This window comes from Passer domesticus, chromosome 2 (assembly GCF_036417665.1).
Source record: "Passer domesticus isolate bPasDom1 chromosome 2, bPasDom1.hap1, whole genome shotgun sequence".
Classification (NCBI taxonomy): Eukaryota; Metazoa; Chordata; class Aves; order Passeriformes; family Passeridae; genus Passer; species Passer domesticus.
Genome location: NC_087475.1, coordinates 83275336 through 83301092, shown reverse-complemented (window position 1 = coordinate 83301092; position 25757 = coordinate 83275336). Strand labels below are relative to the sequence as shown.

General features: G+C 38.7%; 1 protein-coding gene across 25 annotated transcripts in view; it reads left to right on the top strand.

Moving 5' to 3' along the window:
- DLG2 (discs large MAGUK scaffold protein 2) overlaps window positions 1–25757 on the top strand; it is a 979322-nt gene that overhangs the window by 903409 nt on the left and 50156 nt on the right. For all 25 annotated transcript variants that reach the window (XM_064409604.1, XM_064409605.1, XM_064409606.1 and 22 more), the window contains one exon: window positions 24580–24756. In XM_064409604.1, coding sequence (XP_064265674.1) covers window positions 24580–24756 — 177 coding nt within the window. The remainder of the gene's footprint in view (window positions 1–24579; window positions 24757–25757) is intronic.

Here is a 25757-nt window from a genome sequence, read left to right as displayed (position 1 = left end):
GCTGCTGACATTTAGGTCAAATACTTCAGTAAGATTCTCTCTGAGTGATCTTTATACCAGAAACTTTGTAACACTCAAAGCATTCACTCCAAGTGAAACAATGGATATGCTTTCCATGTTGTGATTTACCTCTGGTAATAGGACTACATGGGGTAAAGAACATTTTTAAAAACCAGCTGTGCAGACTGTTCATAGAAGTCATTTAGTGTAATTACATCTGGAAAACTGCTAGTATGAAAATATAAATACTTTTTAAATAATCATGGTAGGCTGTATCTTAAAGAGTCCATATTTCTGTGAATTATTTTTTTTCTTAATTTATATACAGAATAATCTAAAAATCCCCAATTACAAGAAGAATTGAAACTTTATGCAAGATGATTAGCTGATTTTAGAATTTATTTTCTGGTATTTCAGCATTTTTCACTGATAAAAGCAGTCATCCATCAATAAGGCTAAAGTTTCCTCTGCCAATATTTTGCCTGACATAGGCTTCCCTAATGGATGAGTAAAGGGAGATTTGCTTTGACAGAATAAAAAATTAGATGTTTATAGTTTTGAGTTGCTGAGCAATCATGCTCTGTAGTAGGGGGGGTGTTCTTTACACTTCCTGAAAGCCTATCAAATTATATCATGCTATTTTGGAGGGAGAACATTTTTGCAGTTTAACTCCATTAAGCTGCATTTGCAGCTTAAAATTACAATAATCAAATAGAATCATAGCATGGTTTGGGTTGAAAGGGACCTTGAAGGCCATCTAGTTCCAATGTCCCTGCCATGGGCAGGGACATCTCTCACTAGACCAGGGTGCTTAAAGCATTGTCTTTCCCACAATTAACCCTTACATGCTTGGGCAATGTTTGTAAATTCCCCCTGTGCAGCTGTCCCTGTATCCACCCCTGTGTGCTGCATTTTTGCAAACACGGTGATCAGGCATCACACAGCAGCATCTACCCAGTAGATAAAATTTTTTTAGATGTTCAAGTTGCATCTTTGCTTTACTCATGTTTTATCTGTTCTCTATACACTGAATCACAGAATCAGTAAGGTTGGAAAAGACTTCTAAGATCATTCTGTCCAACTATTAAACCAGCACTGCCAGGTTCACCACTAAATCATGTTCCTGAGTACCACATCTGCATACTTCTTAAACTATTCCAGGGACAGTGATTCCACCATTACCCTCTTCTGCAAGATAGTTTCCATCTGCCTTTTTTATGCTCTAATTGGTTAACATACATGAAATATACATGTAAGCTGAAATTATTAACATTCCTCTGTTCTGTTCTTGCTCTATTCATCTCTTTAATGTTGTAAGTGGATGGTTCCAGGTCTCCACGTGCACCTCCACAGTATGCTGTAGATACCTTGGGTAAATTTCCATTAGAATATTCCTACAGGCAACTTGCTAGTTAATCCATTATCTAAGACCATCAGTCACACTTTTCAACTCTTTGTTACTTCAGTGGCACAACTACAGTGGTTACATTTCACATCTTTCAACCCTTCACAGCCATGCTTTTCTGTCTGTCTGGAACTCGGAGTGAAGTGTACTGGATTTTGGCTGTCTAGGACACAGGCTGAAATTCCCAAACCTAGAGGATGTTTGTTGTGATTGTAGCCACAGACATCTATTACTTAGGAGGGGGTGAGTGAGAAGCAAATTAGTGGGTTGCCATTGCTTAGTACTTGTTCCCCAGAGGAGAATTTTGAAATAATAGTCCATCCCTTGATATACATTTCCACTATTGCAGTCCAGTTGTGTATTTCCAATTAATTTTTCTAGATTAATTTGGATTCAGTTCTTTCTGCATTTCAGAGTGAATGGAGTTACACTTCCCTAAAAGATTACTCTATTCAGCTTGTTGCATCAATATGCAAATAAATAGTAATTGAAACAAATGCACCTTTATCAATGATGGATTTTAGTGTTATAAGAATTCTGCAGAGTTGAATAACATTACAATTCATTTTGATATACCAAGAGCATCCAATAAATTTTCATCCATTCAGTGATCTGGACAGCTTTTCAAATTTCATAAGACATCAGTTAAAGCATCATTAAACCATCATGAATGTCTTCTGCTTCTGGTCTCTCTTCTCCAACAATTCACCCCTCATAACTCATTCAGTGGGATGAGGAAACAGATTAACTACTTGAAAACATACTTTCTACAACTGATACAATATATAAATAATGCTGTTTCTTCCTGATTCATCTTAACTAGAAATGAAATGCTTAAATTGCAGCAAGGCATAGTAGTGTGATAGTCCCCATTTTTTAATGTTCTGATTTTTTCAGGCTCTCCCAAACCTTTTTAATAATAAATCTTGTCAATGCTGTCACATCACTCCTACCTTATTTTAAATCCTCATCCCTGTCCTTATGCTCTGTGGGCAGGAGATAATCTCATTTTATTTGGTATTCCCATTTTATTTGTAAACCTCTAGGTTTTGTTTCATAAAACTCAGGGACGAGCTGCTCCTTTTAATGACAGGGAGCAAAATAAGTGAGCTTTGAGATAATCCCATTTGGTGACAGTCTGTGAAAGAGGGTAATGCATTTTTTTAGGACTTTCCCAGCATTTGGTTTATTGTGTTATTTGTGCAGCAAATGCTGTTCTTTGCCTATTTTTTATCTCTTAAGGGAAAGAGTAAGTGACTTCTTTCCATGACACCATTTTTAAGTGAATTATTGATTTCTTTTCATTGATCTCACTCCTTAGTGTTTAGGGAATTGATGTTGCCATTCAGCAACATAGCACACTCTTGTTCTCCTTCAAGTCAATACAGAACAGGTCAAACCTTGAACCACCACTTTCCATTCTGAATAGTTTTCAGTGTCACTCAAGGAGAAATTTTGGTCCAAGTAGAGAATTTGGCAGCATGTATGAAAACTTTGTTGGTGATTGATGGGGGGAGAGACTTGTAACTGACTTTGCTAAAATGCTAATGGCATTTTCCAAGGTGGCTGTAGGAAGAAGCAACCATCAGGGTGAGGCAGGGAGCAGAACTGACTCAAATATTACCTGTAGAACTGATGGAAGTGCATTCAACTTCCAAGCCATTTTACGAGCTACAAGAGCCCAGCATCTCATAATGGTCCACAGAGGGTGATCCAAGGCACCTAACTTAGTTACATAAATTCTGTGTACAGTAAATGGAAGTGTTGAGTAAGGAATTCAGTTTTGGTGTGCTAAGCAGGGACGTTGGCGAAATGCATTCCTAATGGAGCTCCCTTCCAGAGCACAGCAACACCTTAGGGATGGGCTGAGTTCAAACATGCTGCCCTGGATTTAGTTTATGGAAAGAGCTAAATGCTGGAATATATCTGAATTCTCACTCTTGCTGAAAGCCTGCCTTTAGTCTCTGTATTAGGTACCAACTCCTCAGGAATTTGAGACCAAAGTTCCACACATGAGGATAGGAACGTTATTGAGCAGCAGTGTTGTTTAAAATGTAAGAGGAAGAAATGGTGGTGATGATGATGTTCCTCACATTTTGCAAAACAATCTGGCAAGAGCATATCCCTTTTCCCTTCATTATTGCTGTTTCAGTCAAAGCCAACCCATAATCACTGATGACAGTCAGGACAGCTCAATCAGCACTGCATTCCTCAGACTCCAGCCTAGGGGTCACCACCAACTTATTTCTCCCAAACTTTCACCATCCTGACCCCTCAGTCACCATGCTTTTTCAAGAGAAGATGTGAAAAATTTCCTTTCCAAAAATGACTACCTGGTGGTTAAGACACCTTATGGAGTTGAGAGGGCTCTAGATTTGTATCCCATCAGTGTGCTAAGGAAACTGCATTTATGTCTCCTACTTCCTCAGTCAGTTGTGTGGCAAAATATTGAATTTCTCCTGTTCAAGTAAGTGTCTAACCACTAGAAAAAAGTAAATATCATGTCTGTGTTGAATGGGAGTGATCTGTCCTGTTGAGACCTTTCTGCACTCAGTTTTGTATATGTCAGGTGTGTGTAAAGTACAATAAGATTTAAATATAGGATTAAATGCAGTCTGGATGTTTCCCTGCCTTAATGTGAATTAAGGCAGGGAAACATTAAATGTTTAAGTGAAAGAAAGAGACATCCAGCTTCTCATGAATTTGTGAGAGTAAATGTAGTCTAAAATACCTGGTCCACTGAAGGGAGTAGAATTGCTGAATTTTGCAGTAGGGCTGTGGTGCTTAAAATCCGTCATGTTCATTTTAGCCATAAAAATGATCAGTCTGAATCTTACTTTTGGGTTTGAGTAACCTATCAGTGTCCAGTAAGTTTTATGATAGGCTGTATTCAATACCTTTTGCCTTACTTCAAGTGACTATGATGACTATGAAAGAGGTGAGATGGTCCTAATTTTCAGGATCATCTGAATCTTTCTGAACAGCAACCAGGAAGTATGTCCATAGCAATTGCAATCCCAGTCATAGCTATAGCTAAAGTAAATCACATGCCAGCCTGGAATTTCTCATTGCTGGAACTGGCATTTTCTTTTTCAGAAGCCCTTAAACTAGGCCATTTTAAAGACAATATCAATGATTAACAAAGTATCGTAGTTAATTTGTGAGCCACATTCATGTGAATGAGTTCATTTCACTCCAAAAGAGGATTTCCACCTGCTGCAATATGATATGTTAGCTATGGCTTTTCCTCATCAAAAAAAAATTATCTTGCTTCTAAAAATATGTTTTGGTGGCACAATTCTTTGGGTATGACTATGGAAGCCAGATAATCTTGCACACCAGTTTGTACCCAGAGCCTTGATGGCTCACACTGCACTGCTTGCTTACTCCCAACCCCTCTTTTGGAGCAAACTAACTGATTCCCTTAGAGGCTAAATCCCTTTTAGCTGGATCCCTTTGTATGACATAATCTATCAGACTTTCACTCTAGGAGATGCCTATACACCCACATCCCACTTGTTCAGGACATTAGCAACACTATTCTGCTGTCATACTGTACCACATGGTTTGTGAGGCTACAACCTTCTGCATCCATTACTTCAGCCACTTTTCTGAAGAAGAAGACCACAGTCATCAACTGATCATTCCTCAGGGCCAAAGGTTGTGATGGGCTCAAAGCAGCCCTGAGCCCAGTGCTAAGCTGTGGGGGTGGCATGTGCAAGAGGGCATTAACCTTGGACACTGAGGGTGCCACCTGATTGTCAGTGCTGAGCCCTCTCTGGTGCAGATATGTCTAGCTTTGCAAATGCAGTCTAGCAATAAGGCATCTGCACCCTTTCATAATTAACTTATTTTTACAAAGTGTCCTGATTCAAGAAGATCTTGAAGACAACTGTCTCGGTCTACAGGAAATTTGGTAGACAGTGAAACCATACATGTGTTATGTTGATTCAGAAACGTCAGGGTAATTTTACATAGATGTCAAGAGTTATAAGAGCTGCTTTTTTCCCTCCAATATAATTATTTCACATATGTCCAACACATTCTGTTCAATCTCTGTCTTGTGAGGATCGGTTTTGTGACATTTATAGTAAAGATGTACTGTTGTTTCTAATTTTGCTTCTCTTTAAAATTCTGCAGACATTGCAAAAGATCCAGCAGCTGTTGCTTTAAAATGCAGATAAGTAGGACACTATGCCACTCACAGGCGCCATCATTACAGACCATGTTACTGTTTTCTGTCAGCAGGAAGTTAATTACTTCATTTTTCACCCTGTCAATCATTTATAGAGAGACAAGAACAAAGATATCTTTAGGGCATACATGGCATTTTTTTCTCCAGTCATTTTTTGCATGAACATTATGATGATGTTTCTCTTATTTAGTTTATAATGAAGTGTAAGCAGAGGAAAATATTCCTCAGAACATTTCTTTAGATGTTGTTGCTGTAGCATTTATTAACATCCAATTATAATGCTTTCTTTTCCCTAGAAAATAATTTTTTTTCATAAGATTTCAAAAAGTTTTTGGGAATTTTTTCTTCTGCTCATATCTTTACCCAGAGGCAAAGGGACCTAGTTTTGTACTGTGACAATTTCTCTAAAATGAGGAATACTTGGATTAACTGCAAAAAGAAATAAGGTACTGTATGAGGACATTAGATGTATTTAACAATTTGATTAAAATCCTAATATTGCTGTGGTGGGTTAGAAAGATGTGCATGCACCCACAATCTTGTAAACTGAGCCATATTTATGTAGGTTGTTTTAATTATTGTAGGCACTAAATCTTGTTCCAGCAAAATTTGGTTTTGCATTGAAACACTGAATTAGTCTGTAACATTTGTGGTTTAGCGATATTCAGTGCTCTTAAATGTGATGTGCTTCCAGTCCTTTCATTCAGTGTAGTCATAGAACCACAGAAGAGCTTGGGTTGGAGGGGACCTTTAAAGGTCATCCAGTTCAATTCCCCTGCAATGAGCAGGGACATCTTCAGCTAAATGAGGTAGCTAATCCTGAAACACTACTTGATAGTGGAAATCCAAAAGATTACTCAAAATAATAGTCAATAAAATGATTTAAACTGCTTTATTTTAAAATTCTTAGTAACTGTGCCAAGACTTTCAGATAAAAATTAAGCACCCCCCATCCCTTTAAACCTAAACATCAGAGGAAAGAAAAAGGGAAGGACATAGTATGAAAGAAGTGTTTTGATAATAGCATAAAAATAGTTGTATCTACCTCTCCACTAGCATTTCTCATATCTCTAAGCTTTATCTGAAGGAACAACTAGGTGAAGAAACAGATATATAGACAATGACTTGCATATCCTGAAGAAAATTACTGTTCCTAGGAGTGGATCTCAGCTGCCTGTGGGCAGCTGTATCACATTTATACAAATGGGGTTTCAGCTTGAATTCCTTAGCTGGATTCAGCAAATAAGGCAGGATATAAACATAAAAGTTGTCTTTCATGCAGGTTGTCACAAGCCAAAAAACAACTGATTCAAGCTCTACAGCTCAAAAACAAGCCCCAGTGCTGTAGGGTGAATGTGTGAAAGCATGACCACTACGCTCAGGTGGACCAAAGGTCCTTCCCAGCTATTGTTCTACTTCAAATAGCATCTGATAGCAGATCATCTGCAACTATTAAAATAGCTCTTGATGGATTTTTCTCATCCTTGGAAGATTTTTTAGACCTATTTTAGTTTTCAGAGTCCACAACACCTTCTTGTGAATTGCATACTGTATATCATCTGTTAGTGGCTAAATTACACTTGCCTACATTTCTTGGGAACAAGTGTCCCCTATTCCTTCTTTCTTGACTTTGTAATTTCATTAATTTTATTGTGCTTTTTTCTTGGTCATGTCTTTTAAAGCTGAGGAGGCTTAGTCTGTGTAGTCTCTTTCTGTGAGAAAATTGCCCTTATTGGCCTTTTTGTTCCTTTTTTGCCTTTTCCAGGTCTTCTTTGGGATGAAAGGGACTGTCTGTAGAGGTGTGTGGGTGTCTGTATCATGCTGTAATAACAAGTATTTATCTCGTGTTCTTTATCAATTTGTTTGAATGGCATGTACAAATTTGCCTTTTTCACTAATTGCTGAGCATTGAATTCATGTTTTCCTAGAAAAATATTAAAGTCTCCAGCACTTCTTCCGAGAGAAGTATTTATATCAGTGTATATCAGTATGTGGATTGACTGAGGACTGATACTCCCCATGCTTTCCTCGGCATTTATTCACCTTGAATTCCACAGAATCATGGAGTAGTTTGGGTTAGAAGGGAACTTAAAGATCATCTAGTTCCAGCACCCCTGACATGGGTAAGGAGACTTTCCACTACACCTGGTTACTCAAAGCCACACACAACCAGTACTGTTCTAGCACATCAGCACCTTCATCATAAAAAAATTTCTTCCAATCTAACCCTGCCCTCTTTCCAATTAAAACCAATAGCCCTTGCCCTATTGCAACAGGCCCTGCTAAACAGGCTGTCCCCATGTTTCTTCTAAGCCCTTTTCAAGTGTTGAAAGGCCACAATGACAACTCCCTGAAGCCTTCTCTTCTCCAGGCTGGACAGCCACAGCTGCCACAATGACAACTCCCTGAAGCCTTCTCTTCTCCAGGCTGGACAGCCACAGCTGCCACAGCCTGTCCTCACAGGAGGGGTGCCCCAGTCCTCTCACCATCCTCACGGCCTCCTCTGGATTCACTGCAGCAGCTCTTTGTTCTTCCCATGCCAAGGACCCCAGAGCTGGATGCAGCACTCCAGGTGGGGTCTCATGAGAGCAGAGGGGCAGAATCCCCTCCCTCAAATTTCTGTCACACTTCTTGTGATGCAGCCCAGGACACAGTTGGCTTTCTGGGCTGCGAGTGCACATTGCCAGGTGTATCTTCAAGTGTTTTATCATCCAGTCACTGGACAGCTTATAATTCTTTTGTAAATCTTCTGAGTCAATTTTTGGTTTTTCTACCCTTGATACTTCCATGTCTCTAATAAATATTATTGCCTCATTTTTCATCACCTTTTCTAGATCACTTAAAGGATTTAGTCTCTTGTGAAAATTCTTTATTAACACTTTTTTGCATCCTTTAAACACTTATTAATCCTTCACTTGCAAACTCCTGGTTTGGTTTTTTCTATATATTTCATGACATTTTGGTGAGGAAGTCTGTTGCAAGTTTTCTGGAAATTCACATGATACTTGTGGTCAGTGAGTTTAGTGTTCCTAAGGAAGTTAAGTAGATCTACCTGTTTCTCAAGTCAGATTTCACGTATTTGTTGTCTCTCTTTAAAAAACTGGCTCAGTATTTTCCATTTCCACATTTGAGTGATTCATCTCATCCTGGTAATTTATTACTATTCATTTTATTGATTTGTTATTAAACTTTCTCTACTAACACATCAAGTGCAGATGGTTCCATTGATTTGACAGGTCTGAAAGGCTCTTCTGTGGGTTCATCCTTAAACACATTCTGTAGTTGATTGTAAATAATTCATTTAACTTTATTGGTATGGCCTTTTCTTTCCTCAGCTCTCTTATTACACCCCAATGCCCTGTGTAATTGGTATTTAGTTTCTGAATGCTGCACAAACCTTACTGTAGTTATCCTCAGGATTCTTCTCATGGCGAGGAAATGCCATCTATCCTTGTTTTGTAAAGACAGAGGCAGGGCCCCAGAGAAACAGACACTTGATAAAGGATGCTGAGTATTGAAACACTCAGGTTTGCAGCTCCTCAAAAATGTCTCTAGCTTTGAGCACAGAATTCCCAAGGAGAAATCTCACCAACTGAAAGGTTCCAGCTTGAAGGCAGGAGATGAATTTGGTGCCAGGGGCTGGATTCATGGCAGCAGGTACACTGAGTGTTGGGATACCTACAGCAGTCAGTCAAAAAGGCTAAGGAGTGATGTGTGTGATGCTCTGACTTCTGCTGCTCTCTGTGATTCAGAGCTGGAAGGCACTCCTTGCTGCCAGCCTTTTTTTCATGCCCACCTCCTGCTCTAGCACTCCTCCAGGCTGATCATACATGAGCTGCCAACAAGCATTTAGGAGGTAGGAGAGTTTTCCAAAGATACTGACAGTGATGTTGTAAGGCCAGAACATTTCTGTGGCCTGCCTTGCACCTTGCTTGTGACAGGATTTGTGGTGGCACATGCTCTCCTCAGTGTCCCTGCAGAGCATGGCAGTGCAGGGCCAGACCTGCCCCAGTGACTGCTGCTCTCTGAACTGCGAGTGGACCCACCCTGGGGCTTTGGCTCACACTGGAGACTGAAAGCACAGACATCCCCACTGCAGCATGCAGGAGATCCCTCAGCCTTGAGTAAAAGGGAAGAACAATACAAACTTTAAAAAAAAAAGCAAGGAAATGAAAAATATCAACCCACCTCCCTAAAGACCACTACTGCAATGGAACTGGTAATTAGTGGCAGTAAATTATTGCTACAGCTGTGTGAGATACAAAGATTTTTAAAAGCAATCCTGCTATTGGGAAGATTTTTTTAAATTTTCCCTCAGAGGCAGTTGCATGCTGCAATGAGGGTTTGCTTAATAAAGGCCTTTCTGATAAAGAAGATAGTGCCTATATCTACCCTTTGAAAGAAGAGAGGATCTTGCTCTTAAGTTCAAAAAAGATAGTGTAAGACACAGAGTTTTGAGATCATAAGATGTGTGTAAAAAAGGACTGGATGTGGCACTCGGTGCCATGGTTTAGTTGAGGTGTTAGGGCATGGGTTGGACTTGATGACCTTGAAGGTCTCTTCCAACCTAATGATTCTGTGAATTCTGTGAACTCTGTGTCACTTTGAATATAAATCAAGTTCCATACAGTCAATTTTTAAGGTGTTTTAAAATTCATTTTTATTTCATCATATTGTACCTTGTACTGACTTGCTTGTTTATATTTTTTTTTTAAATGAAAGTTATTTATTGCAATACAAAATCACTGTCTTTAGTCTTCCACTAACTTGGTTCACTTCACAGAGCTTACTGACAGAACTGTAGGGGTACATTGTAGCTGTGGAAAATAAACATTTCAGACTTTCCCGAAGAAACAGATATTTCCTTAGCTTAACATTTGACAGGAAATACTAGGTTAATGAGACAGAGACAGAAGGAAAACTATTTAAAATACAGGATTTGCACTGCTAGTTGGATGATGTATTAAACAAGAAATGGAAGCTGATCCTGTAAGGCCAGAGTGGTAAATGGTAGAGCTGGACATGGGGAAAATGATTGGATATTTGTGTCTTAAAATGATTTAAAGAATACACACCTGAGAACCAAGTGCTTTGGTCAATTTATAGAGTTAAGGCAGATTCATTTCAAAGGTGGTTTGAAACTCCTATTTCCACTATTTCTGTTTAGTGCAACCTAGCACTTCATGTACTATAACAGCTTTCATGTTGCTGAAGTAATATTAACTAATCTTCACACACAGCCCTTGTTAGAGGGACACAAGGGTCAAAATTGATTTGATATAACACTGACACATGAATGGAAACTCCACAGCTCCACAGCAGTTATCCCTCCCTGACTTCTATGAGTTTTCCCAGCTCTCTGGGAAGTCTGGCAGTCTGTGGGTTGTCTGGGCAGAATTCTTGGTGTTGGGAGTCTCTCCCCAGCTGAATGATGGGTGAGAGTCATCACCTACATGCAGGGGAAACTGTCAGCAAACTGAAGAGTTCAACCCAATTCCCCTTAAGCCCCATTTTCATAATTTGTCACCCACAGATATTTCCAATGTTTGATTTTTTATTTTTTTTTCTAACTGGATTGCTTTGTTTGTTTTTTTAAACATTGAACATTTTCCGCATCCTTTTACCTGTCAGCACTAATGCAAGTCACACAGACAATTTCAGTTTCTCACCTTCTGTAGCTATTCTCCTCTATAAAAGTAACATCAATTTTGTCTTGCAGCTACCCTGCTTCAGAAGAGAGGTGCATCTAGCTGAGTGTCCTTGCTGTGACAAGTGTCCTTTCTGTGGTGCAGGTTAACAGCAGATGTTTAGGGAACGTAGAGGGAACAGGGCACATATGGTCTGATCCTCTCCCCACTGTTCACCACAACCTTCTCCAAAGACAGCAACCTCACTCAGCCCCTAAATAAATCACACACTAAATTCCATTGCTGTTTCCATGTTAGAAGTGAAAAAGGGAAGTGAAATGGAAGTTTCTACAGCTTGCAAATGAGGCTACAAAGTGCTAAAAATTATAAGAATTGGTCCAGGCAAAAAAACTTTTTGATGAATATTTCAGTCTTGTACACATGAAGTGAAAGAAAAACATCTCTTCAGTCACAGACATTTGTTTGTTCACTTTCATGCTTGTTTGTTTTTCCACAACTCCCTGGCATGTCAGAACAATAATAAAAAAAAGAACTTCTTTTGGTCCCTATTCTGTCATTCTGTAAGACTCAATTCATTTTAATGGCATGGGTTTTGTATAAGCAAATGCTAAATGACAGTGTAATTTATACATCAGGCTTTTCTGACAAAATGTGTAGCTTCAGTTGATGCTTCTATTGAAATCAAAAACATTTCACTCTTTGTGCTCAATTTACCCATCACAGCCATCAATATGGCCACTTTACCACATTTTCTGAGCACTTCACAATACCCTCTTTGTGTATTCTTATTTTACAAATAGGAAACTGGACACTGAATTAGAGAAATATTCATACCATCTGTATCAGCCCATTTTTCTGATCTAATGTAAATGCTCAGTACTATTCCTTTCCCTTAGGTACTTAGCTCTCTCTGTTACTCTCCAGGGAGTTTAGATTTCTCTAAGAGTATCTGCATTGCACCTAATTTGTCTTCCCAAAATACAAACAAAAGAAAGCTCTCTCTGCTGTAATCCCTTGTCTATACCAGGAGTGTCTACACCGCCCAAGGATGGCTCAGCCACTCAGCACACTGCAGTTCCCAAACCACCTTAAAGTGATTCAAGATTTTTTTCAGCATTGTTGCATGATTCTGAAGATCACCTGAAATTGTACATAGCTTGAACAGCTCTGTACTATCCTCAGTTACCTTCATCAAGGCACTTTTAAGCAAAGTGAAGTGTTTTTATCCACTACAGAAAATGCTCTCAGACACAAAAGTATAATTTCATGCAGAATATATATTAAAAATTCTTGATATTTCCAAAAGTGATAAATATGGTCAAAACTCCTATGTTTGAATGTATTTTATAGTTCGGTCCTTCTGTAGAGATGATCATAGGTGATTTAATTTGAAGGAGATTATTCTGATGCTTCAAGTCCAACATCCCTCTCAAAACATGGTCAGCTTCAAAATTACTTCAAGTTGCTCAGGACCTTGTCCAGGTGGCTTGCTACTATCTCCCAAAATTTCAGAACCCCTGCACCGCCTGCACCAAGGCTCGCCATCCCCGTGGTGAGATTCTGTCACATGTTCAGAGCAGCTCCACAGGTGAGGAACTGATTCCCAAATAATGCAAATGTGAACATGATCCAGTGAAGTCCCTTATTCCTACATGGTTTGTTTTATCAAGGACTTGTTTTTTAGAAAAATTCTTGTTGTGTTTTCTCTGTGGGGAGCATGGGATTTGCTCCTGCCTCCTACAGTGGAAACAAGACTTGACCTCTTGCATCTTTCTTCTTAAGGACAAGGTTTGTTGTTCTTTTGGAAGCTTTTCTTCCACTGAAGTGGAATGGAATGGAATGAAAGGAAGAGCCTGAAAGGATCATTTAGTCCAAAAGCCTGACCAGTTCAGGGCTGAACACAAAGTGTGTTGTTGAGGGCAATGCACAAATGTTTCTTAAACACTGACATTGACCAGCTCTCAAGGAAGCCTCGTCAAATACCTCAGCAGGGCCAGCAAGCAAAATAATAGGAGGAAATTTTTGGATCAGCTCATGGTGAAAATGACACACAAAGACGTGCTTATAAATTCATCTCTTCTACAACTTCCCCAGCTACAAAACCTTTTTGTAGGGGGCACTATTCAATGTCTTTAAAATAGAGAGGAAAGATGCCAGCATACCTATGAGCCAGTGAAGGAGTTGCTGTTCATTTATAGCTGTCAGAGACATAAACTGGAATTTTTTACCATTTTTGCCTCAGTCTTGTGTTTCCTGCACACACCATATCTAACATTAACTAGCTTGACACATTCATTTGACTCAGGCTTAGGAAATGGTAGTGGTTTATGATGTTCCAAACTGAGTTTTACATCCTGAAATGTGCAGTTAATTTCCTTAAAACAAATTCATAGAAATTATTTACCTAGGAGAAGTATTAGAAAAGCAACTGCATTTGTGAATTATTTTCTAGTACATAGAGTGTGTCATGGCACAAGTAGGCCTAAGTGCATGTAATCTGTTTGAAACTGGTCAGATTACTCAAATGCTAAACAAAATTTGGCTTAGGCGCCTGACTGAAAAGATGGCAAGCTTCACTTTGCCTAAACTTAAGCTTTTAAACACAGCTTTTAGTTAATATTTCCCATGTAAAATTAATTGCTGAGTGGAAGTAAGGGTTCATGGTTGTTCTTTTTTTTCCTGCAGGACAGAGGAATGTCTTAAAATCTGGCTAAACTTAAGCTAGTATAGATAGAAATTTGTAATGGCAGGGGAAGGGAAAAGAACAATCTGGTTTTTCTGGCAGATTTGTTTTTAGGCTTTTTATTGCCACAAGACTCAATTAAAATGAAGATAATGAAAGGGGAGGTCCCAGTTCAGTTGACTAAGTCAGGAATTACCTACAGAATGAGGAGTATCATTATAGACAACACCATCAAAACTCTGAGCTTCATTCATGGCAACAGGAACTTATCCTGGTTTCTCCTAGCTCCTAGCACCATCCAGGAGCAAGCAACCAAAGCACTTCTGTTACTGCACCAGACCTTCGTCTTGTCAGCTTCAGGGCAGCTTAAGGCAAATTCTGTCAATCTTAAAGCTGCTTAGGGTAATGTTTTCAAAGTGACTTAGCAAATCAAAGTCTAATCTTCATTGAAAGTCTACAAAACCCTGTCTCAGATGTGCTTAATTTACCTTTAAAAATAGGGTGCAGGAACTTCTGATGTTAACTTTAATCCTGCTTTTGAGCACACCCAGGGAGGAGTGTGTGGATAATGCAATGGAGGGAATGAGGAATTGTGAGGAGCTCACTGCAGTGTGCAGGGAGTTGTGGGAAAACAAACCTAATGTTGTGTTTCACAGAGAGAAATAAGAATTTTAGAGTCATCCTCTTGCAGCTTTCTTTCAAAAATATTAAAGCAGATATTGCTGCTGTTAATCTTTTGAGTAGTGGTGGTCAATCAGCACTTTTATAGTCAAAGTACATTTCTAAAGAAAATTGACAACCAGACACACAGTGAGACCAACAAATCTAATCACTAGGAAGAAGTAACAGTCAGATTACTTTGACACTCATGAGGTGACACCAAAGATCATGATTTCAATTTTTAATTTTTGTTTGTTTCTGCTTTTGAATATTCTGGCATCTTATTTTCAAGTTTTTTTTTTCTATGAAGAGCATACACTAGTGAAAACTGATGTTGAATTATTCATTTGACTCAAGAAGATGGAGATTTATAGAAAATCTACTAGAAAACATTCTACTAGGAAACATTCCAATCACAGAATAAAACTTCACAGGATAAATCTCTTTGTGGTAAGTTTTGATAGATAGGAGTTCAAGGACTCCACAGAACTGGTTGACCAAATAGAACATCTTGTAGCTGCTGCTCTCCCAGGCAAACTTTTTTGTTATTTCCATTACAGTTTAGACAATTTCACTTGACTTCAGCTCAGGCCTGTGGTATTGATTTTTCTGGAGTCCCACCTCAAAACTCTGACACCTTTAGAGATTTCATGAAGCAGAGGTTATGTAGAGACATCTGACCTTTGTACCATAAAAACTCATCTTTGGATTTCAATTGCATTTGGACTTCTGCAAAATTACTCTTCTTCAAAAGTCATCCTTTAAAAGAGACAAAGTCAAACCCAGAAATTAATTGCATAGCTTCCAGTTGAAGTCTATGCTAAAACCCAAAGAAAGGACTCATTCTACAGGCAACCTCCCCCTACTGATTGATTAAACTCTTAATGAGTTCCTCAAGTTTTGACCTAAACACAAAAGGTTTTCATGATTTCTCAAACAGTTGTATTCAGCAGAGTTTATGGATTTAGTACATTTCTCCACATTAGGCAGGATAATTAATTTCCATCATAATTTTCAGTGGTTTTCTACAGTATAGCTCCTGTTTGAATGGGGCTTCTCATTATCTCAGCAGAACCTACTCAGTCAACACAATAACAATGAAAATCCAAATTGTGACTCTTTCACTGTCAAAGGACAGCATTCAAGGCCAAGCAGAAACCATTAGTGAGAAAGAGCTGTTGCAAACAAATATCTTGACTTTTCTTTCCATAATGCCCTCTCTCCTCAGAGCAGCCAATGTTCTATCTCATTAATACTTTCTCTGAATTTTGCTTGTCTACACTTTTTCACAGCTAGAGAACAATCTTTTTTCCAATACCAGTTTCTAAAGGCTGGAGTGTATAAATGGATTTATTATTATATTAACAGATTATTATGATTCATTATGTTACAATCACCTCCATGATAGGAGAGTAGAGTTCCTCACCTCTTACAACAGAAGTCAGAATAATCAGATTGACAAGGCTCCAGTGTTGATTTCTCAGGAGAAAAGAAAAAAAATTATCCATTTTGCTGACAAAATTGTCTGAATTTTGGCTGGTGGAATGTTTTCTAGTAGTAGAGGCATTGTGCTTAGTCCATCTCTTACAAGTCTTTCTGTCATCATTATGTTCAAATCTTACAAATCAAAAATGTGGATCATTTTTTAATAGGAAGGTTTTGTCTTACTGAAGTTCAGCAAATGTCTAATATCCTTGTCCAAAAAAAAAGAAACCATCATGTATCTGGCTGGTAGTAATAATTATGTTACCAGGGGAGTTCTTTTTGTGTGTGCTGAAAATTTCCTTTTGATTATAAACCAGTGGAAGTACAATGAATTCTGTGGACAGCCTGGCCACAATGGAATTTTAAAAGCTGCCAGCAGACTCAGGCCATGATTAGGTCTAAGAGAAAGCAATTACAAGCTACAGGCTATCTGGGAAAACTGCCGAAAAAACCCAACTACCCAAAGCAGATCTTCGAGTTCTCTTGCAATAGTTAGAACTACTGCAGACCAATTACTAAAAAATACCAAAATCCTGTGCTTTTTTGCAGTGTATTCTCTAGTGGTAGAAAGACACACTTGGATGCAGGGAGGTATGGGGGTAGGTGGCTACAGGCTGTGCTAACAGAGTCATAATTCTCCCTTTCAGTTTCATTGTCTTTGAAAGAAATAACCTGATTTTATTTTATTTTATTTTATTTTATTTTATTTTATTTTATTTTCCCTGTGGAAAAATATCTCTAAATTAATATTCTCAGACAGCAAATAAGTTACTATCAGAGAGAATGACTTTTTGGCTCCTGTGTCAATCCATGCAACCCACAGGTTGCAATTTCTGGTGAATTACCCAGTAGTTTAGAGTATCCCTGATTTGACATCCAGTCACATTTCCTTTCTGGATATGGATAATCTTAAATGTCACAACACAAAAATCTGTGTTGAGAAACTGTACTTGATGCCTCAGAGAGAAACCAGAGGTGCAGTCAAGCAGCAGCTTCACTTAGTCTGTATGGGGAGGAAAAAAAGTCAAACCAATTAATAAAACAGATTTCATATCATTTTGGTGCATAATGCACAGGCCAAGGTCAGTCAAAATTTATCTTATTTCTTTAGAAGAAACAGCTAAGTACAAACCTGGCGTAAGTTTTGAGTTTGCTGTGAAATCTGCATCTCATGCATAAGTTTAGGGGTTTATTGTGAAATTCCAGCCACAAACTCAGGGGTGCTGAAGAAGCCTTCCAGAATCAACTACAGATCTCCTCTGGAGTTTATGAAACTGCCTAAGGCTAAAGTTCATCTGTTCAAACCCAAGGCAGTGTCCCTGTTTCAAAGCAAACCTCAAAGCTGAGGATCTGGACTACATTGTGTCCAGTGCAGATGTATTTAAAAGCTTCTGTTTACCACAGATGAAACTGGCTGCCAGATTTTCCTAGTCAGCAAATTATGGTAAGGTGAGCATATGCTCACAGCTTGGTTTCAGATGTTTGCAAGCGGGAGGGAGATTCTGTTTGGTTTTTTTATGCCCTGTAAAATGCCAAAGAAACAGAAAGTGTGTTCCTTGAAAGGAATTCCCCTTGTACCAAGAGAAAGCATGAAGGAATTTCACTTTCTCAAGCCACCCTACAATTCCTGCTGGGAGGGGTTAAAGCCAGGCAAACCTGGGAGTAATATCAGTTCTGTCCATGTCCACAACTGAAAGACTGAAATGTCAGTCCTTGCTCACTCTGAGATATTTTGCCTCTAACATAGTACGTTGTATGCTGTTATGTAGCAAGACCATGAAAGTGCAGCGTGTTGGTTTGATACTTCTGAAAATGTTGATTTACATTTTTCTGTACAAATTTTGCAGAACCCATTTCCTGCACAGAATATGAGCCTTGTTAAAACCTAAAAAAAAAGCCCGTTGGCAACATAGAGATTGGCTCATAAGAGCTGACATTAAGGATCATGCTTGGATCTCCAAAATGAGCAGAATATTCCCCAAGGACAAATGGCAGTCCTCTTTCCTGATAAACATTATAAAGAAAATATATCCCTTTTCTTCATGAAATTTTTCTGGAACTAATTGCTGCTGTCTCCAGTTCTCTTTTTCATTGAGATCCTTGACATAATTCTCTGCCAAATTCCCACTAGGAGGAAAAGAATTAGGAATTAGGACTGAATGGAGAAATTGCTGAATGAAGTAAAGAAGTAATATGATAGCAAATGGAAAAGGCTTGCATGCAAATGTACAATGGGATTTGCTGCCTTAGGAGCAGCTATGCTAACACCCTGAACTGCACATTGACTGGGAGCATGCCCCATGGCTCAGTCCCTAAACCTACCCTCTTACTAATTTAAAGGCATTTCTCCTTATCCTTTTACTACATACCCTTGTAAAAAGTCCCTCTCCAGCTTACTTGTAGTTTCTAAGGTGGTGGAAGATCATAATAGTCTCCTTGGAGCCTTCTCCAGGCTGAACAACCACAATTCTCTCAGCCCATGTTCACAGCAGAGGTGCCCCAGATCTCTGATTATCTTTGTGGGCTCCTCTGGAGTCACTCCTGCAGGTCTACATCTTTCTGCTGGGGTGCTCACAGCTGGACACAGCACTCCTGTCCACCTCACTTGCATCCAAATTCTGGCTGGTGATGGGCCCTGGCCAGTGCTAACTTCCAAAGGGAACCTGGCAACCGTGTTCTACTGCTGCCACCATGACTGATTTTGGTAACAGTTACAGCCAATACTGTCCCTCTCAGCCTGACAAGGTTGAGGGGATGGGTTTCATGAAGAGTCACAACATTATTAAGATAGGGGAAAAAAAAAAAAAGAAGATGAAAGCAAAAAAAAAACCAAAATAAAGGCGGGGGGAATGAAAGTAAAAGAAGTAAAAGAAAAATGAGGCAAAGAAAAGGAAAAAGCAGGAATCTTGGTGTCTATGAGTGACAGGTCAAACATTCAGACATATTTTGTTAAAACTACATTGTTGTAGTATACTCCTAATAAAAGCTGTTCTTCCCAAAAGTTCCCCCTTCCACGCTCTCAGCAGAGGTGGCAATGTATGACAGAATCACCTTTTGCACAGGAGCTATTGCAGCAGCCTCCAGTCTCAGCAAGCAGCATCTCAGAGCTTCCCAAACCTCTCAAGGAGGGAGAAACCATTTTTGTATGCTCAGCACATTGGATTCACCAGTTCAGCTTCTCCAGATGGAAACAGAGCTGGGAGGAGAAGTTCAAAGTCTTTATTGGCTTTCCAGTATGTGAAAATTTAACCTTTTAATAACATCTTAATTGCCTTGCAATGGCTGCTTCGATCTGAGAGCTGCTTTGCTCTCTGTTGTAGCTATAGCAATGAATTACATTAGCGTTTCTTTCATCTTCTTCTAATTTTTTTCTTCAAGCTGAGCCTGTAAGTGGGTGGAAATACATTTATTACTGAGTGCAGAAAAGACAGCTATGGAGCTTGGGGTCTGATTCTGACTGTGGTGCTAGTTACTGTCTAAAACCAGGTAAATTATTAAACCTCTCTGCACTGGATTTCCCCATCTGTAAAAAAAGAATAGGGCAGAGGGTAGGATAGATGTGGTGAATGAGGAGAATAACATAGATCTCCCTTAGGATGATGCTATAAAATCTGATGTCTGAGAATCCCTGTTCAATAAATTTTCATAGAAGAGAGAAATATCCTTTAGTGGTGCATATGCAGATATGTTGGCAGATCACAGGAGAGTTAAGACTATTTACAGCAGCTGAAAATCTCTCTTGCTAAATGTTGTTGTCGTTTCATAATCAAGTGAATAGCAAAGAGCAGTCTGTAAATTTATGTGCAAACTCCCATCTGTGCCAGAAGAAGAAGAAACAAGTAATTTCAGAGATGCAAATAAAGCTTTCACGCAGCACCTGAACTGTATGAAAATACTGGCCATTAATGCAGGAGTGGAAGATTGTGGGGTTTTGCACTGAACATATAGAAGCATTCACTAGGAAGATTGTGAAGACTACTAACAGTGGTGTTTACAGCATTAGCTGAGGAATCTAAGACGTTACTCTGTTAAGTTCTGTTTTCTTCTAAGGGCTTAGCAAGATCACTTAAGTCTTTCTGTTCCCTATTTTTTCATGTTACAAACGCTGGTAACAATATAACATCATGGATGTCAATAGGTTGTAATATATGGGATTGCACTAGGAATTTATTTTCTATTTTGTTACAGCTCATATATTTTCTTTGCCAAACATTTATTACTCTAACTGCAAGAATAGGTGTCATTAGGAATAGAAATTTACTGCACAAGGCAGCTTAGCTTTTGAAAGTGCCACAAATAATGAAGTATTTATGCTAAGTGGAAGAAAAAAAGATACCCCAATTTTGGTGGCCTTCATGCCATGTAGACACCTCACATATTAGGCAGTATATTACAGCTTGGTGAATTCAGTATTTTAATTTCAAACCATATTTGAATTTAAATGCTGTTGTGAAATGTCTCATGTTTTACGGTGATGTGGCTGCCTAAAAATGATTAAGAAGCACCCAAGCACAAAAATAAAACCTGTTAGGTTCTGTCCAAATTGCTGCTGGGATTAGTCTAGTGTAATGATCACTTCTGAAGTCTAGAATAATATCAGGGAAGCAAGCCTCACATATTCCTAAATATTTGTGATAGCCAGCTTCTTCTAAATGTTTGCACCTCCTGCTTCACTTCTCAGGACTTTATTTTCTATAAGCATGAGGCTTTCACCAAGCCTTTCATGGCAGTACTTGGCACTTGAATGACACTTTTCACTTTCAAGATATTAAACAGTTTTCCTTTAACTAAAGCAAGAACTAAGAACTGAGAAAAAACTAACTAAAGTGTTAATGGAACTTTGGTGCATATACCTTATGCTTTTGATAATCACACCAATGCCTTTTGCTGTTTTCCTACTAAGGGAATTAAGCTGACCAAATCATTATTTCACCACATCTTTTAACTGGTTAGTAAAGTAGCAAGCTCTGTTCCCTATTCCAGTATTTTATCCACATCTCATAGTAGTCACTGGGTTTAGTGTATTTGTAACTTCAAAATGCATTCTCTATCCTGTGTAACCCAGGGTCCTCTTTGTGAAATGCACTGTCTAGAAAATACTGAACAGGGGTTTTCTGATTCTGGTGTGATCACAACATTGGTGACAGCTCTAAAGTGGAAGTTAAATAATTCAAACTGATTTCCTTTATTATAAAATATTGACTATCCCAGTTCAAAAGTAGACCAAGTCAGCTGACTTGGAAAAAAGTTTTACTGACACAGAGAAAGCTCTTGGTTTTGTCCTATAGTATGCAAAAAAAAAGGCTTAATAGTGGATGCAAGCAGCTAACTGAGCATATAAAACACTTGAAAGAACAGTGCTTTAAGATGCACTTTTATAAGTTGTGAAGAAAAAAAAGAAGCTGTTAGTGTTCAAGACTGTTAGATAAATGTCATTAAAATGTTGTAAGGTTATTGAGATTATTATTCTTTAATATTGCAGTAAAAGACACTAAAAATTATTTACAGCTCAGTGCTGTGAACTGCCCAAGCAACCCACGAATAAGCAGCCTCAGCCAGATGAAAGCATATGGTCATATTAGCAAGTTCAGAAAGTTCACTAGCTCTGCTGAGCAGCCCCTCCACCATCTGCAATATTGTATTTGTGTTTTATTTGTGTTTTGGGGAGATACCTCTAATTCATCACAGAGAGAGAGAGGCACTGTGACATGTCTTCTTGGTTTAGACCCTCTGGATAATTTGAATAACCCTGTTTCTATTAAACATCTTGTTTTGGAAGAGTACTTGTCTTCTCCTGATCCTGCTAAACTTTCTCTAGCTGAAATGATGGTGCTCATCTCTCAGAGAGGGCTGTTAGGTGCTTTGTGCAAGGGTGGGTTTCTTGTTGGACTGTGTTGCTTATGTTCTCATCTCAACTCATAGTATTCAGCAAAGGTGCTATTATTTTTTAACTTTTCTTCTGATATTCTCCCTGGTGTGGCAGAACCTGTCTAAGGTGTCTAACATACCCCTTAGTGTGTTATCCTGGTGAAGAAGCTTGCACTAAACAACTAGACTTTGCTGAGAGATCACCTTGACTCTGATGAAAGTTTCAGTGCTTGCAGATGGTGTCCTGTAAGACCTGGATGTCGTTGTCTAAAAGCATGAAAGGGCAAAGAAAAAAGGGCATCTTTTTCTGTCTGTTCTACCCAGTTCCTTTACCAAGCAAGAGGTCTGGCTGCATTCATTTTGTGTCACTTCAGTTGACACTCAACAGATGCAGAGGTGTTATTTTTATGTACATCTTCAAAACCAAGCACAAACAGAACTGTGTGGTGTTCATCAGGTAGAAAATTAGAAATGACATGTCAGTCTCTTACAGGGACTAGATTTTGCAATCCAAACTGCCCTTGCAGCCTGAGGTGGTGGAGATGAGTGTGCCCAGGTCTCTCTATAGCCCAAAGTAGTCAACAATGCCTGGAGTAAAGATCTCCATGTACTTTATAGCTGGGCCAACAACCAACCAGCAAAAGTATGTTTTACAGAGCCAGAAATGTTATCACAGGTGTAAGCTCAAATACAGCTGTTACCAAGACCTGGCTCTTAATTTGAAATGTTTGGGAAAGATCACTGAAGTAAGCTCTCATGCCATTTTCATTTGCTAATGGAGTAATCAACATCTGTAGAGCATCAGCCACAAAATCTTTCGTTCAGTGAAAAGTGTGCTCAAAAACTCTCTTGTCTGAGATCTGTAATCTCATTTTAATTAGCAATGCACATGATTACTCCAATCAAAGGAAGTCAGTGGCAAACATTGCCATCTGCATTCATCGTTAACATCAGCCAGCATGATGACAGACTCATTTTAAGTCAATATGTGAGCTCTGAGGTGCAAATGTCTGTTCAAGGACAAAGAATATTGTCCTACTTTTTCCTCCTTAGCTTTTGAAAGACAACCTTGCTGAATATGGAGCATTTCCAGTTTGGCATTCCCATCAGGAAATGTTTTGCATCAGGGATGTGAGAATCTTGCTTATTCTCTGTAACAGAAGATATTGTCCGTTGTTTTGAGTGAGTTAATTATGCCTGGAATCAGGATTGTATGATGTCTGCCCAGTATCCAGCATGGCCAACTGTCTGGTCAGGGGTTTCGAGCTGTTGAACAGCTTCCATGGCAAGGTGCACAATTAATCAGTGAGTTTTTAAGACTGTTCAATACGGTGGTAAAACTCTGACCGCTGCCTGCTGCCAAGGGCAATGCCCACAGTGTTGTGTGCCTGTTTGTATATGCACTGCCATCTTCCAGGGATCTGGTGGCATCTGTTGGTTAAGAAGAGGTGTCTAATGACACTTAACTGCTTCTGGATTTATGAGCTTCTTCATCAGATGTCCTCACAGGAGGATGTACTTGAGAAGCAACAGATGACCTAGTACCAGTAAGAGTCCTTTATGAATGTAAATATTTAATAAGATATAGTCAGGTTTTTAAAATAACTTTTCCACTGCTAAGCCATTAAATTTTTCCAAAGGGTACTTGCATTCCAAGAACATTTACCAAAAAAGGAACAAGCATAAGTAAGCTTATGGATTATGTAAAATTCAGCAGTCTTCATCCTCAGAGAAGGGAATTATCTGGGCATTTCTGAAGATGTTAGTACAAGACTTTAAACTCTTTAAAAGAAGACATATTTCAAGTTGCATTTTTCCTCCTCCTGAACCAGATTTGCCATGCACAGTTGGTGCATATGAAAGCTTTAAATTATTTTGCTTACACAGTCATAATTTTGATAACTTATTTTAAAGTTCTCCACCTTATGAGAAGTAGCTTTGAGTGGTTTATATCTACCCATAAAACTGCTACAATCACTTTTTGCAATTACACTAGAATGCACAGTAATTAATTATATCAAATCCTTCTCACAGAAGTGTTTACCAGTGAAAAAGATTGCCATGGCTTTCTTTCTGACAATGAAAGAGTAGGAATTATTAAACACTTCTTGGGATTTAACTGATGTAACATTTCTGCAGCCAGGATTATGATCATATTATTTTTCTCTATAGGAAATAAATATCAGTTCTTGACAGGTATGATCTTCAAACAATATTTTACATGCGGAAAATATTCCCAAGTATTTTTCTGTGTAAGAAACCAAGATCTGTATTTTTAGCTAGGTAGTTCCAATGAGTGACCTTCACTTGCTGGGATTTGTGTGCAGGGTCTTACTCTCAGAAAGAGGGGTGCATCTACCCTGATGTAGGTGCCAGGCATAGGACTGGAAGGCATAGGCTGAGAACTGTTATTGAATTTTACCAGTTACTTTCTCTTACAGAAAAAAAAAAAAAAAGAAAATAAAAGAAAAGGCTTCTGTAAAGACTAACTTCACAGTGGAAAGAGTTTTCCTCTAAGTAGGACCTTTCCCCTTGGAAAAGGTTACCTGTGACATAAAATATGATTAATTGTTCAGAAGTACACGTACCCAGACTGATATAATAACCTGCCTTCATGTCTTTGTTTCTTTCCCAGAGCCATGTTTGACTATGACAAGAGCAAAGACAGTGGCCTCCCCAGCCAAGGACTGAGTTTCAAGTATGGAGACATCCTTCACGTCATCAACGCCTCAGATGATGAATGGTGGCAGGCAAGGAGGGTCACTCTGGAGGGGGACAGTGAGGAGATGGGAGTTATACCCAGCAAGAGGAGGTGAGTGCTGCCTCCTCCTTCTTACTTCCTTGGCCATTATCTTAAAGTATTTCTTTGGGGTTTTTTGCAAAGATGGGGTGCATCAATCTACTGGAAAACTGGGAGCAGTAAAGGAAAATCCCATGGGTATTTCAAGAGTTAGAGGACACAGTTTTTGCTGTAAGATTTAAAGCATTAAGGTTGTTTATAACTGTATTGAAAAGAAACTCAGAAGGTGACTCAATTGCTAGTAACTTCATAAAGAAAGGGGAAAAGAAGAAGAAATTGCCATCTACTAAAGAGCTTCAGCAAAATAATGGAATAACCAGAACCTGAGTCTAGGAATTTGCTCTGAATTTGAAGTGGAGCACATGTTTTAATGTCAGGGTGATTAGCCATTGCATCAAACTGCTGAAGGATGTAATGAATGGCTTGACATTTTCAAATCAAGACTGTATGTCTTTCTTTTGAGAGGGTAATAGCATTAAACTTCTCAGCCTGTGTGATGTAAAATATGGTGCTAAATTATATAATGGTCATCTTTGGCTTCAAAATCTGTTAATTTAATCTCTGCCTGCCTGGAAACTGATGCATAATCAATATCACAGTAAATTTTTCATATAATGTAAATGAAGGCACTTTCATCTTCTATCCAAACTAAATCTGAATCTTTTGTGTCTGTGATGGATTCGTGGTGACTGTCGGAGAGAGAACAGATATCTGAATCTCCCCTGTTGTTTGTATTGTTTATTCTGCCTAGATGCTTTTGTAAAATTGGCCACAAGTCTCTGATAGTATCAGAACTAGCACACAAACCAGTATTACCTCCTGGCTCTGTTGATAGTTGATATAAAAAGGTCAAGAACTGAAAGGGTAGGAAGAAAATTAAATCCGTCAAAACATATTACATTTCTCTTTTGCAGCAATGCCGTCATACTGAGTATAAACTTTCTATTCCTAGCTATTTCAGCTTTAGCACTAGTGTAAAAATGATCATGGCCATCTTTTTATAGAGGGGAAAT